The sequence below is a fragment of the Scardinius erythrophthalmus genome (assembly GCF_964197995.2).
Source record: "Scardinius erythrophthalmus genome assembly, chromosome: 21".
NCBI lineage: Eukaryota > Metazoa > Chordata > Actinopteri > Cypriniformes > Leuciscidae > Scardinius > Scardinius erythrophthalmus.
The window spans coordinates 11,128,103-11,144,067 of NC_138241.1; the positions used below are offsets into that span (position 1 = coordinate 11,128,103).

At 36.3% G+C, this 15,965-nt stretch overlaps 1 protein-coding gene across 4 annotated transcripts in view; it reads left to right on the top strand.

Moving 5' to 3' along the window:
- The window catches only part of micu1 (mitochondrial calcium uptake 1), a 99,861-nt gene that overhangs the window by 12,795 nt on the left and 71,101 nt on the right, over positions 1-15,965 (top strand). For all 4 annotated transcript variants that reach the window (XM_081350617.1, XM_081350615.1, XM_081350614.1 and 1 more), the window contains exons 2-3: positions 3,448-3,612; positions 9,471-9,657. In XM_081350617.1, the coding sequence (XP_081206743.1) occupies positions 3,449-3,612; positions 9,471-9,657 (351 nt within the window). In that variant the 5' untranslated portion in view covers position 3,448. The remainder of the gene's footprint in view (positions 1-3,447; positions 3,613-9,470; positions 9,658-15,965) is intronic.

Below are 15,965 nucleotides of genomic sequence, written 5' to 3' on the forward strand. Positions count from 1 at the left end.
TTTTGTCTGTTTAAATAAATGCATATATCTTGTTTTAAAACTCTGATATAACTTTGTTAACAGGGATGTAGCGTTTAAGTAATTAAGTGTTATTACTGTACTTAAGTGTAATTCTGAGGATTTTAGATGCCGAACAGGTAAGATAAAATTAGCTAGTTGCTAATATTTAGATCTAAACATGGCCTCTTGGTTTTATCTGTCTATTTCTAAAGCTAAGAAAAATGTTAATGATCAAGCAGAAAAAGAAAAAAACTATCTATGTTTATCATTTGCTTATGTTTTATCATTTAATCATTTAGGTCTTAAATATCATTTAATCAAATATAATCATCATATTTTAAGAAATCATTATTATCATTTTGATGTTTACCATTATTATCATTTGAAATGTATGTTTAATGCCTTTCTTTTATTAATCTTTATGCCTAAAATGTAGCTGATTGACTTAGGGTGAACTTTTGCTGTTTAGATGAGGGTTTCCGTTAGACGGGCCACAAATGCTAGAATGTCTCAGAATAAAGTTGTAAACGAATGTTATCTTAGCTAAACATCTTGCAGTGTATGGTACACCAGTGTGTGAAAACATGAAAACTAGATGTGTTTGTGTCTTGTGTGTCTGCTTCGTTGCGATATACTATGATACGAGGAACTTAGAGCTGTTCCTATAAGAAACTGTATAATAGGGAGATCAATTTCTGTACAGGTCAGTCTTACCTTGCACTCAGACCTTGCTTCTTCGCAACCTGTCCTTTCAAAAAGAATCTCTTAAACAACTTACTTATATTTAGGCAAGAATATTATACTCAGAGTGTTTTAATTATATTTTACTTAGAAATATTAGAAGTGATTTTAACTGTTCATTTATGGTTCTTCATTAAAATTTTACTCCTGATTATGAATGAATTAATTTTACTCTTCATTTATTATTTGACTGTCTGCTTTTAAGAAATAAAATTTGAATTAATCATCTGACTGGATCTCCTCCCTGCATCAGTTTACTTTAGGGGTGTGACGATGCACTTATAGCTGACGAGACGATCAAAAATGCAAAACAATACAGGTGCATTTATGCTTTAACTAATCTAGTGCTGTCACTAACAAGTATTTTGGTAATTGAGTATAATCAGTTGGTTAGATGGTCAGATGATTAATCGAGTAATTGGATCATTTTGTGGTAATAAAAATAGAACAATAGCATTTAAAATGACTTAAAATACAAATAACAATGAGGCAATAATAAATAGGGATGCATCATTTTGGCCACCATATCTGTGTATTTGTCGATACATGTTCATTTTTAATGTTATTGGTCCAATATCTTAAAGTTGTAATATTATGTTTATGTTGTTTAAATATCTGATTTATCTCATGCGTTTTGTTGAGTTAAATAATCCACTTGCAAAGCACTTCAGTTTACTGGTGTAGTGCAGTGCACTCAGTTCTAAGAGCAATGCACAACATTTATAACCATAATTGAGACTGTCATATACATACAATTATAGAGAGAGAGCTGTGAATTGGGTTTAGTTGTTGTTTTAGTGCATTGTTACGGGATTAGCACATCCACAACAGGATTACACATTCTGACAAGCACATTACTTCAAGTTCACTTGTGCATTCGTGTCATTAAGTTCTAATATAATGTTTATGGTTTATCTAATTTATGATGCATTTCGTTGAGTTAATTAACCTGCTTACAAAGCCCTTCAGTTTCCCGGTGTTCATTCAGCTCTTCAGCTCAATGCCATTATTCGAAATGGTAATATTCATTTTAGATGTTTCTTTAAAAAAAAAAAAAATGCATTATTAATAATATATCGCACTCTTATTTAATCAACAATATTGTTTAATTAAAATCATTTCATGAACTGTCTGCGCGGAGGCTATTCAATTTTATTTATCCATGGCAGATGCATTCAAACTAGGCTACTGTACTGTATATGTTTGATTTATGTCGAAGTGCTTGGGACATGGCTTTTTAATGATGAAAATTTTGTTTTGTAATCAGGCTCTCATAAATTGTTAAAAACAAATTGCATTTAGATTCATCAGCTTTCAAATATAAAGAATTATTGGTTATCAGATCGGCCAAAATGTTCATATCGGTGCATCCCTAATTATAAATGGTTCAAAAGCATGTAATCACATGGTTTTATTGAACAACACTGTTAAAATACATAATGTAATATATAAACGTAATCAACTTATTTTCATTACGAATTATAACAAATGTTTCCAGAGGGTGCCAGCGGTCTGGTGAATATTGTTGTTACACTTTACAGCCTGATCAAATCCTTGTTTAACATTGGCCAAACAACATTTAATTCCAATGTCCTCTTAATCTTTTAATATTTGGCCACTTCTTCACAATAGAAATGCAACAGCCACTGTAATTTCTTGAAAAAGAACATGTGGACAGAACATGCAAACTCAGAGCGAGGGTGCGATGAACAACAATTCTCATATTTAAATTCTCCTGTGTTAGCCGGGTTACAAATATGCTGCACGTTGCGTTCCCAGATGAATGTTATAAGCAACCCAAACTCACAGCATATGCATGGATGGACTTTGTAAAACCTGAGCTGCTGAGACGCCCTCCATGCATGTAAAATGATATTGATAACTGTGCAACACTTCGCAATGAAACATATAAAGCATGCCAGAATTTCTGCATTTTCCAAATGCACGTTATTTGAAACCCGAACAAACTGCAAGGTTTGCCACAAACTCGACTCCCTCACGCTGATATCTCAAGACAGGTTTTCACCTCGACGATAAATATCGTCACAAGACCTCGTCACACCCCTACTTTTTTCTTTTAAATACTTAAGTGCAATTAAATGTGATGTGACTTTTTACATTCACTTGAATTTTTTGCACTATTTGCCCAGATGACAAAAAATTTACATTTTATATATTTGCATCTCATAAAAGTTTGTTTTGTAAACTTTTAAGAGAACATTAGCTTAAAGATGAAAAGACATGGACTAAAAGCCTCAAAGCCTCATTTCATTTCATGGCTTTCTTAAGTCTATTGTTAAAAATCTGGCTTGTTCCTGCACTGCTGGATAATTAGTTTTTTGGGAGTGCAAGCTCAGGGTTGTGGGAGATGTGCTAGTGCAGGGATTCAGCCTAATCCATGCTGTGTTCTGGAAGGATCCAGAACCCCCATTTACAGTTTTAATTTCAGACAGAATCACATTATATCTTGCCATTTAGGATTGGCCCAAATCTCCTGATGAAAGGGAGGCGGAATGGGCCTGTTCGACGTTGGATGAATTTCATTTAACTTGATAGTTTATAACGCTAGTTCACTGCCCTGATTATATATTTGAAATGGTGTCATTTGTGTCACTCCTGGAGATATTTGCATATGAATGTAATTCTCATTCTGTATTAAAAGTATTATTTGCATAATAATCACTCTCTCTTTCCATCTTCTTGCAGTATGTACCGCTTGCGGGCACTGACGGCTGCATCCGTCGGGATGGTGCAGTTGTCAAGAAGGCATCATACCGGTGCCTTCCGTTCTCATCAGCGGCGTAGACTGATGTTGGCTGCCCTGGCGGGGGTGACGGGCATCTCAGCCAGCGCTGGACTATTGTGGACGAGGTATGGACCACTGTGGACACCTAGGCTATCTCACCATATACTTGTCCACTGATATATTGGGATGTACGATATATCGGCCACCATATCGATATATGTTATCGTTATTGACCCTATAAGAAAATAGGTTATTTCCTTCAGCTGAGACACTTCAATTGTGCACTGTCCGCCATTATGGTTTTGAATTATCAATATGATTGGAATCAATTTGAAAAGGAAAATACAGTTGAGTGAAACATGTGCTTGTCTGGCATATAAGCTACATTCAATTATAATGAGAAACCTACTGTAATAGAATGTTGTGAGTTCTTTGTATGCCTGTGTTTTAGTGCGTTGTTACAGGAAGACCGCATCCACATTGGAGTTACACCTTCATAACTATACGTTTGCTTGTACATTCACAGACTTTGTGCAATTGTAAGTTGTAATATTACTTTTTTTGTGTGTGTGTGTGAATATATATATATATATATATATATATATATATATATATATATATATATATATATATATATATATATATATATATATATATATATATATATATATTTATCTCATATAGTATGAGTTTTGTTATGAATTAATGTAGTATGTCAGCTTAGCATGTCAGTCGTAGTGTATTTACTACTATTTATCTTTCTTTCTAACTAATCTTTCTTTCTTTCTAACTAATCTTTCTTTCTTTGAAACAAATCTATCTATCTAATTGTCTGTCCGTCTGTCCGTCCGTCTGTCCATCCATCCATCCATCCATCCATCCATCCATCCATCCATCCATCCATCCATCCATCCATCCATCCATCCATCCATCCATCCATCCATCCATCCATCCATCCATCCATCCATCCATCCATCCATCCATCTATCTATCTATCTATCTATCTATCTACTACTTTAAACTTAAAACTTCAAACTACTTAAAACTTAAAACTACTTAAAACTTCAAACTACTTTAAATTTAAAGCTTTTAAAACTTCTTCAAACTTCTTCAAACTATCTGGTCCGGCTTTCTCAAGCAAACTTATATTCAACATTATATAGTAGTTTAATGTAGTAATGTCACTGAAATTCCGTAAACTAAATTTTTCCTCATGCAGTACTCACGCTTTAAGGCATTCGTTGGATCTGACAAGACTCCTGATGCCTGCTATGTTCTGCCTCTCCCAATATTAATGCACTATTCATATAAGAATAAACCATCTAGAATGCTTTGAATAATCATACTACTAAAACTAAATGTGATATGGTGATTTAAATGATGTCCTTCACTTTGAGAAGTGTTTGCACTTTCACGTTGATGAGTGCCGGAAGCGTGTATGCTGTTCAGATGATCAATGCAATCAATCACACTTCTAATCGCAAGAAAGCATGTTAAAATGATTATTCCCAAACTGTAAATGGATAGTTCATCCGAAAATTTTAATTCTGCATTTACTCTCTCTCATGTTGTTTCCAAGCTTCACGCAAGCATAACATCCGTGTTTACTACGGTGTGAGCGTTGTAAATCTGTTCATCATATAAAGCCATTGTTTCTCTTCAGAAGACTTTGATTAGACCCCTCGATTTGATTGTTTTTACGATACCGTTTTGACATTTTTATAATTTTAACAAGTTTTAGAGGAATGGACTTTAAATGGAGGGACAGAAATCTCTCAGGTTTCATAAAAATATCTCCATTTGTGTTTGGAAGTTAAACGAAAATCTTTTGTCGTTTTAAACAACATGAGGGTGAGTACATGATGAAAGAATTTACAATTTTTGGGTGAATTATACCTTTATAAATACAGTAAGCTGAGCCTTGGATAATACATGTCGTGAAATGTTTATATCGCAATATCTCGATATAACGATGTATCGTTACACCCCTATTAATAACTATGATTGGGACTGTCACATAACATTATAAAGAGAACACTATTGTAATAAAACGTTGTGAATTCTTAGGGTTTAGTTGCCGTTCAGAATGTTGTTATGGGAAGAGCGCATCTACAACAGGAGTTACACATTCTGACTAGCACGTAACTTATGCTACGTTCAGACTGCAGGTAAATGTGGCCCAAATCCAAATCCATGTTTTTGCTCACATGTGACTCAGGTCTGTTTGTCACAAGACTGTGAAAGGGCACAAACCACATGGAATCTGATATTTTCAATTCTGATTTGGGCCACTTCCATATGTGGTGCTAGATTTAATACAGGTCATATGTTTTGCAATGCGACCTCAGTCTGAACGCGAGAAAGGGAATGAGGCTTGGTTGAGAACTGCATTAGAGAAGACAGTGTTGTCACTATGTCAAAGAGACACTGTTTTTTCCACATCGTTTCTAAAACTCAACTCATTTGGCTGACGAACAGTGGACGGTGGTTAGAATTTATTTTAAACACTGTTACTGAACATTAAAACCAAAGGGTTAATCTGTGCGCTGTACAGTTTATGGAGAACAGCTTGTTTTCTGTTGCTTTTGTATGCTCTCACTTTTGTAAGACGGTTCACCACTTTTTAGGAAAATTTACCATGGTTTTGTTATCTGTTTGTATTACCTTAGTTTTAAGACAAATATCACGATTAAATGGTGGATAACATTGTATCTATAGTGTATAAGAAAATTACAAAAAACATACCACTCTGAAACGTCCTGTGAAATCCGTACTTGCAAAGTCTTTCCATGACATCCATTCTGCACTGTCCTTTTGTTCGTTAACATTGTCAGGGTCTGAATCGAGCTTGAATTGTTTTGAAATTGACGCCATGCTTATTCATATTTACACTAGAAGAACTCGCAGTTATGGAGGGGCGGGACATTTCCAGAACACGCGCTAAGCGGTGCCAATCACAACTAGGGGTGGCACGATCCGCCTTTTTTGCCTCCGATACCGATTCCGATACCTGGGATTCAGTATTGGCCGATACCGAGTACCAATCCGATACTAAAATAATAATAATTCAAAAAAGTGCTGAATTACCTAATAAACTGTATCTGTATGCTTGACTGTGGGGAAGAGACTGTGATTATTCTTTTGAGAAAGGCTTTTAAGCTTGACTTAAACATTATTTTCCTAACTTTGTAAAACAAAAAACGGACAAAATATATAGGCTACTATATAATTAAAAAACATTTCTTTAAAAATTTTAAGCGCAGCTTTTTAATGAAGCAGCAACATATGATAGATAGGACAGAACAACTAAAGCTATCAATAAACTTTCGTTGCTCAAAAGTATTGTAATATGAAAGGCTCCAAGCGGCACGAAACGCTTATGCGCATTTCGTGCGCAGAATGATGCGCTTGAAGCGACATGGAGTCACAGTGCACAGCGACAGCACTTCGCATCGAAAAGTTCAAAGCACAAAGGGAAGAGATATTGATGCGTAGTGTTATATTATGCAATTAGTTTGAGCCTTTTAACAGTTTTAATTTCTGAACAGTAGTGCTCTCTACTCCAGTGTAACAGGCATCCGGGAGAAAGTAACGTGAAACTCCAGCCAGATGAAGTCGCGGTCTCTCCCAACCCTGCGTGACGCGTGTTGCTCATCTCTCTTTACGGCATGTCTCTCAGGTGTTGTTAAGCATTTGTATGACAATTTAGGACTAAGGGACGTGATCGTATCGGATCGGGTTATACTCCCGCGATTCATGCAATATCCGATCCAGTGATTTTGGCCAGTATCGGACTAATACCGATACCGAATATCGGATCGGCGCACCCCTAATCACAACACACTAGGTCAGCTAACCAATCACAGCACATTTCGCATTTCGGAAGGAGGGGCTTAATTGAAATTGGTGTGTTCAAGCCATACTGGGGAGAGAGGTTCTGTAATATTGTAAAGTGTGTGAAAAATAATGTTTTTTGAACAATCAAGCATGAAAACATATTCTAGTACACCCCAAAAACAAAATCAAGACTTCTTAAAAGGGCATAATAAGACCCCATTAAAGTTCTTTATCTTTAATAGAAATCTTTAATAGAATTGATAATTGAATTGCACTGTTCTTAAATACACTAGATCTTAAAACGAGTATCCATTTTTCAAACTGCTGTGTTCCTAAATTCACTTGTAGCACTTAAAACTATACATTTTATTTTAAGCGTTTTCATTTTTTTTTTTTTTTTTATAGTTTACTATATAATTTTAATATTAGCCTAATATCAGTTATCAGCCATAACATCGCTTTATCAGTATAGGCCATCGTTTTAATATTTGGTGGTGCATCCAGAGAAATATGACTGTAAAATGTTCATTATTTAGTGAGATTCACCAGTTGTTGGAGAAGTCTTCCTATGAATGGCTAACATAGAGCTATATTAAACTGGGATAGGAGAAAGTTTTGTAATAGAAGTGTCCTTATGGTGCCCATATCTGCAGAGATTCATCTGCAGTCTGGGTGAAGGCCAGTCCAATGCAGGGTCCTGTGGTTATGAATAGAGGATCTGATATGTCAGCAAAATAGAGAAATGCATCTGGGACGTGATCTATAGAATGAAGGAGTTATGGGACAAGGTGGCATTTTAGTTCTCAGTCTGTGCAGTCATTTTCCCTGTGTCACATTATATTGAGTTATTGAACACACCTTCAAACACACGTCCCATCAACACAACGGCAGGCCTTTTTTCCAATTACTGCTTTGTGTCCTGAAGATATTGACCTCCTTGCACTCTTCAATGACTTTTAGTATGAGGCACACATCTAGAGATACACACACAGACAGCTTGACAACATTGGTTCCCATGTGTAATGCTGAGTAAACTAGATTTTTACATTTTTGAAGAAAAAATGAGATGTGTTTACCGACGCAAAACTCAAAACCATCATGTCAGGGTGTTTCTAAGGTGTTCAGAGTGGTTTTTAGCACATTGCTATGTGGTTGCTAGGGTGTTCTGGGTTGTTGCTAGCTGGCCCAAGTCAAAATTGCTTCAGTTTAATCAATGATATTTTATTATATCTGAAATTAAAGTGTGATTGCTTAAAAGGAATGGTATGAGGACACATGACAAAAACTGTGGACAGTTTTCTAAACTAAGGATTAAGGCCTTGGATTAAGTCACATTTTGCTAGATTAAACTACTGGTTAAATTTGTAATAATTTAGAATGATTAATGTTTTTGAAAGAAGTCTCTTATGTGAGTGTCCTACCTCAGTTGTTATTAATGGTTCTTATTATATATCAATGTTGAAAATGTTTTTGCTGCTTAATATTTTTGTGGATTTTTTTCAGGATTCTCTGATGAATAGAATGTTAAAAGAACAGCATTTTTCTTTTGTAACATTATAAAAGTCTTTACTGTCACTTTTGATCAGTTTAATGCATCCTTGCTGGATAAAAGTCTTTCTTTCTTTCTTTCTTTCTTTCTTTCTTTCTTTCTTTCTTTCTTTCTTTCTTTCTTTCTTTCTTTCTTTCTTTCTTTCTTTCTTTCTTTCTTTCTTTCTTTCTTTCTTTCTTTCTTTCTTTCTTTCTTTCTTTCTTTCTAAAATCCCAAACTTTTGAATAGTAGTGTATCCACAAAAAGATTAAGCAGCAAAAACATTAATAACATCAGCATTGATAATTTCAACACTGATAATAGTACCGTAATAAATGATTCTTGAGCAGCAAATCATCACATTATTATGATTTCTGAAGGATCATGTGACACTGAAAAATTGAGTAATGATGCTGAAAATTCAGCTTTGCATCACAGTAATAAATTGCATTTTAAAGTAGTTATTTTAAATTGTGATATTTCACAATATTGCAGTTTTGACTATTTCTGATCAAATAAATGCAGCCTTAATGAGCGTAAGAGACTATTTAAGATGTACAGTATTACTGCTGTATATTTTCAGTGTGACTGATGTGCATACTCTCTCCTGCCCGGCAGAGCATATGCTGAAGCAGCGTCTTCAGTGAAGCATGAGGAGCAGATGCAGGAGGAGGAGCCTCTGAATGATGTGGTGCAGGAGGAGGTGTCAGACGGCGCTCTCGAGTCCAGTGGCGGGGAGGAGGAAGATGAGGCGGGATCAGATGGGAAGAAAAAGAAACAGAGAGTCGGCTTCCGTGACCGCAAGGTGATCAATGCACGTGCACATCATCTTAATCGCATCATGATGAGGTCAGTGTCATCCAGTCATTATCTGATGATCCGTCTGACTACACCATGTGCAGATGAAATGTGAAGCCGTCACGTCTAATCAACATGCAAATCCACAGTCATAAAATCAACCGGGTTTCATCCGAAATGCCAGCAGTGGGAATGTGGCAAAGCGACAATAGCAGAGTTAATGAATTGCAGCTGACTTTAACTGTGGGGGAAATGTGATTATTAAAGCAGCATCTGGAACAGGCAAGTGTGGGACTGACTGATTAAAGGGAAAGAGGAGAAATGATAAGAGAAAATAGGGAAATAAATAACAGTTGTTTTTCTCAGTAGTTGATTTGTTTCCTTTAAAGGGGGCACAAAAAATACTTTTCCTAATAGAGTTTGACAGTATTCAATATTGTCAGACTACACACACACACACACACACACACACACACACACACACACACACACACACACACACACACACACACACACACACACACACACACACACACACACACACACACACACACACACACACACACACACACACAGCTTGTGTCTTTTACAAATATACATTTTATGTGATATCATAAGCAAAGTGAGGGTGAGTAAGAGCGTTCACAATAGATAACAGTCCATCAGAGAACGTTGGGAATCCGTTGATATCAATAGAGGAATAGTGCGCTGTAAATACGAGGGGACACTGTGGTCCAATTCGCTGTTTTCCAACCTAATTCAAATTTAGAACGCCTGTTTCTACGGCCTCATAAACAAGCTTACACATTCTTGTCTATAAAAAGATCAGTTAGAGAGTTCTAGTGGAAAGCGATCTTAATGTACAACACACCATGAAAATAAATATGTTCTTAACTTATTCTTAGTTTCTAACTCAATCACTGGCAAGTGAAATCCAAAAGTTTATTAGCTAATGGCTAATAACAGACATTATTTAGTTGCCTAGCACAAATGTAGTTGTATATGCAAATGATGTTCTCGCAATGTGGAGGGCTGTAAAAGTCACCTTGAAATCAAAATTCTTATTTTTTATGCAATATTACATAAAATCTTTAATCAAAATAACTTCCTGTCTCCCTCGCGGCAGGATCTTTTCTTTTCTCTAATGACATATTTATTGGCAGGGCAACCTGTCACTCACATGAGGTCACAGCAGTAGAGTGAAACACCGCCCGCCCTCTTTTTCAACGCCGTTGGTTCCGGAAGTATTTTTTTCCATTCAAATAAGTTTTTGTTAAAGTGTTATTAGCAATGAACCAGGCCAACCAGCTGCGAGGTGAATCTTAACATTACAAACTTTGATTTGAATCAAAAAAGTATTGGAAAATGTCATTAAAATTCAAAGGTACCAGACTGTACTTAACGGCTTTAGTGAGGGAAGGAACTACAATCCCATGAAGCATTGCGAAGAGCATGACCAAATTAATATATGTTTAAACAATATATTAAGTTTATAGCAAAATATTCATATAATCAAATAGACTGACTTGATTTCGTCAATTGCGCTTTTGGCTTGATTTGCTTGTTCTGACTCTCTGATTGGTGGATTTTTCTTCATGGGTAATGTAGTTTTTCACCATGAATTCAGCTGTGAAACACGAATATTTTAAAACTAAGTTGAAATTATGCTGGCTGGCGGCTTCAACAGAAACAAATACTGTTGATTAACAACCTCGTAGCTCACAGTAGGGCTGTCTTTAAGTTATTGCTAAAAATCTATTTCCCTTTGGAGAATTTACTCCTGGAACCCGATTGATGCAATCTATAGCAAACCATAACGTTCCAAAAATCCAATCAATTCCTGATGGACAAAATCAAGTCCCACACTGCATTTGTTTTCTCATTCAAGAAGTCATTTCACTTAGAACTCTTGTTTCATGCTGACTAAAAAAAGTCTATAAGTTATTGCTAAAAATATATTTCCCTTTGGAGAATTTACTCCTGGAACCTGATTGATGCAATCTATAGCAAACCATAACGTTCCAAAAAGCCAATCAATTCCTGATGGACAAAATCAAGTCCCACACTACATTTATTTTCTCATTCAAGAAGTCATTTCACTTAGAACTTTTGTTTCATTCTGACTAAAAAAAGTCTTAAAGGGATAGTTCACCAAAAAATGATGCATAGAACCAGCGAGGATTGTTCTCGCATGTTGCACAAGCATGTTTGAGCTTCCACAAGAACCATTTACTGGTTAAATCTTGTGTGTCAGGAAAGTACGGAATATTTTATGCGCTTTATTTATGTGCATTGATCACTGTTTATATTGAATACAATCCTAAACTAAGTCTTTTCATTATATAAAGAGATCATAAGCTTTCAAAATACTTAGATTTAACCACTTGATTCATATAGATTATGTTTGCTGCAAATTTTTGAAGCATGAAAAATTTGGGTAAATGGACTGGAGGTACAGAAATCTCTCGTTTCATTAAAAATATCTTCATTTGTGTTTTGAAAAGTTATGAAAGGTTAATGGGTTTGGAACCAAATGAAGGTGAGGAAATGATGACAGAAAAATAGCAATCCTGTTTATATAACAGTTCTTGGTACAAGAAAATTTTACTTCATAAGTGGATACTACAAGAGTGTACAACATATTCCCTTATAAAATGGTTAGTTCCAATCCTTGATTCTGACTGGTCAAAAGCTTCACGTCAATATTCACGATAAAACACGGCTATGACCGCTTCACCCAACGATTCTATGTATCACTACACAACACCCCTAGCAACCACTCTTAGCAACTTAAACACATGTTTGATCTCATTGATATTGTTCATTGAAGCTATAGTAGAGTATCGTGAGAGATCGAGTAAGCGAGTGTACCTGCATTTACAGTTGACATTTGGCATTTTCCTTCAGGTCAGTCCTATATTCAGAATAAAAAAATCAGTTTGAATGTCCTCTGCGATATCTTGTCCTTTTAACAGATAAGGGGTTTTCCCTTGCCCTATAGTCATCTGTCAGTTACGTCCTCCTTCTCCGTAATCACAAGTTTGAGTCCTTTCAATATAAAAGTCTTCTCTACTGACTGACTCACTCATAAAGACAGTCTCTGCCGCCATCTAATGTATGTAACTTCTGTTGCTGTTTACGGTCAGGGACTATTTTTTCCAGCGGAATGAAGGCTTTTAGTGATTTTACTTCATGAAAGTTGCATAGATACTTATTTTTCGGCTTTAATGTTTGTATTGTGTGGTAACCGTTTTATAAAAGCAATAAGGTACTCCGCTTCGCGTCGTGCCTAACAACGTCCTTCAGCCGTGACTTATTCACGATACAGCACAGCCTCTCGTACCTTATTGCTTACTTTAAACAGATGCTGTACTGGAGGACACTGTCACAGTCAGAGAGGAACCCCCTCGAACAATCAGAACTGTCCAGTGGCACCACTGTTATTTGTGTTTGCTAAACGTTTTGTAGATGCATGTTTTTATTTTGTGCCGTATGCTATAAAGCACTATGTAGGCCCTGCTGAAGATGGATCTATTCATCACCACAATTAGCTTTGGCTTTTACACATCTATGTTGGATCATGGCTGTTCAATAATTGAATTTCTCAACATGGCTACTTAGGCAATGTCTTGTGTTTTTTGTGTGTATGTGTTCTTTAAAAAAGGAGAGAATTTGTCAGGATGATTTATTTTTGCTACCCTGCGTCCTAAAATAGCGAGGCGCGGCAGAAGTGGTTCAGACCTTTTTGTTTAGAACCTAATCTTCACAAGCAGAGAAAAAGGGAGAGAATTTAGGTATTCTCTGACATATGGATGCAGTATTAAAATAAACAGCATACATCAAACCAGCAGCACATTAAAAGCGAAGTTGATTTGTTGTAGGATGGTGGAACTGTGCCTTTGATGGATGAGGCCATTCATCACGTAGCGGGGTACATTAAATGGCTGTCTCCGTTTACGTGAGCTCTGCCCTCCAGGCCACTTCTCCAACCAATGGGCCTCATTCATGAAATGCAAACAAAACTAATTTGTGTGTAGATCATTTGTGGACTAGGAGGTGTATAAACATGTGCAACAGCAGAAATGTGTAGTGGTAGAGTTGTGCGATCACCATGGCAACTAAGGAAGTGCGATATGCGCGGTTTCGATTTTAAGCACAATTTTGAAATGATATTTCCTCACACACATACTTGTCTGTATAATTTTTGGAAGCGGCTTTATTGACGATATGGAGGCACCATATCTTTGAATAAATCAAACGTTAACGGCGTCGGTTATTTCTTTATGCCTTTTCGAACACTTTTCGTATGTTGTGCAGTTCGCAAATGCCTCTGAAACCCCACAAATTTTTTTTGAGATGTGAACAGATATGTACAGGCTGCACATCACTGAAAATTTTCCCCACGATACTGTCAGAGCTGGAGTTTGACTACCAACACAACGAAAATATGACTCTAACAATATTTAGTAGGCCTACGTAACAACATGCGGGAGCGTGTATTAGAGCGGTTTCTGTGCGGAACGCAGCAATAAGTTTAACAATGCTTGTAACGCGGCTCATAACTATGTTCTTTCTGTGTTAAACTGATGTGTGTTCATGACACCTTAAGAAAAAGAAAAAAGATAATATTTTGTATTCCCTAAAACTTTTCTTAAGAATGTTCTTATCTTTTTTTCTTAAGATTGTTCTTAGGATAAAATTTAAGAAGTAAATTAGTATTCAGAAGTATTCATATTCCCGAAAAGAATGTTCTTAAAAATCATCGTAAATAACTTCTTAAAGTTAGGATAACCTCTAACCTGTCCTAAATAACCAAATGTTTAATGAATTTGAGTTGTTTCAAATATTAAGCATTACAATAACACTAGCTAGCTAAATATAATATTATCTCCTTATAATAGCATCTCCTTGAGACAGGCTCTTATAGAATAACTATTTTAACTTGACATGGTGCATTAAAAACACTTTGCCTCCTGCGAAACCAGTCGCGACGAAAATAGTCTGCACACTTATGATCTACAGCAATCTGCAGGCAGTGCAAAAAGACAGGCGTTGAAGTGTTTTTCAGTCAGCGAGTCTTCAGCAATACAGTAAGCCGTTTTCAATCAAATAACACCAAAGCCTGTCAAAATATTTGAGAACTTAGGAATTTTTTAAGAATTGCACTTAGGAACATTTTACATTTACATATAGTCATTTAGCAGACGCTTTTGTTAAAGTGACTTACAATTTAGGACTAAGTTAAGCGAGTCATCGTGAAGAGGCAAAAACAATGCAAGAAGTGCTCAAAATACAAAGTTCAGGTATTGTTCAGAGTAGCATAAGCCCGATAAGGGAGGATTATAGGAAAGGATTTTTTTTTTTTTTTATGAGGTTAAGTGCTCACAGAAGAGATGGGTTTTCAGTTGTCTTTTGATGTCAGGGATTCTGCATTCCGGATGAGGGTGGGGAGAGCATTCCACCAGCATGGAACTGTGAATGAGAATGTTCTGGAAAGTGATTTTGTGGCTTTCTGTGATTGAACCACGAGACGTCGCTCGCTGACCGATCGTAGGCTTCTGATAGGGATTTAGACTCGTAGGAGTGAGTGAAAGTAGGAGGGAGCTGAGCCTGTGATAGATCTGTAAGCAAGCATCAATGCCTTGAACTTGATGCGAGCAGTGAGAGGTAGCCAGTGCAGAGAGATGAACAGAGGAGTGAAGTGGGCCCTTTTTGGCTCATTGAAGACAAGACAAGCTGCAGAATTCTGAATCATTTGTAGAGGTTTAGTTGCACATGATGGAAGTCCAGCCAGAAGAGCATTGCAGTAGTCAAGCCTAGAGATGACCAGGGCCTGGACGAGAAGTTGTGTTGCATTCTCAGTTAGGAAAGGCCTGATCTTCCTGATGTTATGCAGTGCAAACCTGCATGATCGAGCTGTCTTTGAAATGTGGTCTGTGAAGGTCAGCTGGTCCTTCTTACAAACATTCTTATAAACTTCTTAGAATTTATCTTAAGAATTTACTTAACTTCTTTCTTAAGAAGATTTTCGTGAATCCGGCCCCTGGTACGAAATGTGCCATTGTTTTTCCAAGTAAACACACACTAGATGGACGTATTTTACCATTGCACATCTCGCTCATGAGTCATGACACTGTATCCTATGCGGTGCTCAAGGTAAAAAGTTCAACTTTTAAAAAGCTCATTTCTAGACATATATCTTTAAAAGCTCATTTCTAGACATATATCTTGTGTTTTTAACTGCAAAAACACTTTCTGTTAATGGCCCCTACTCTGTTTTGCCACAGCTATAGTTTGACAGGTCTTGCAAATTAT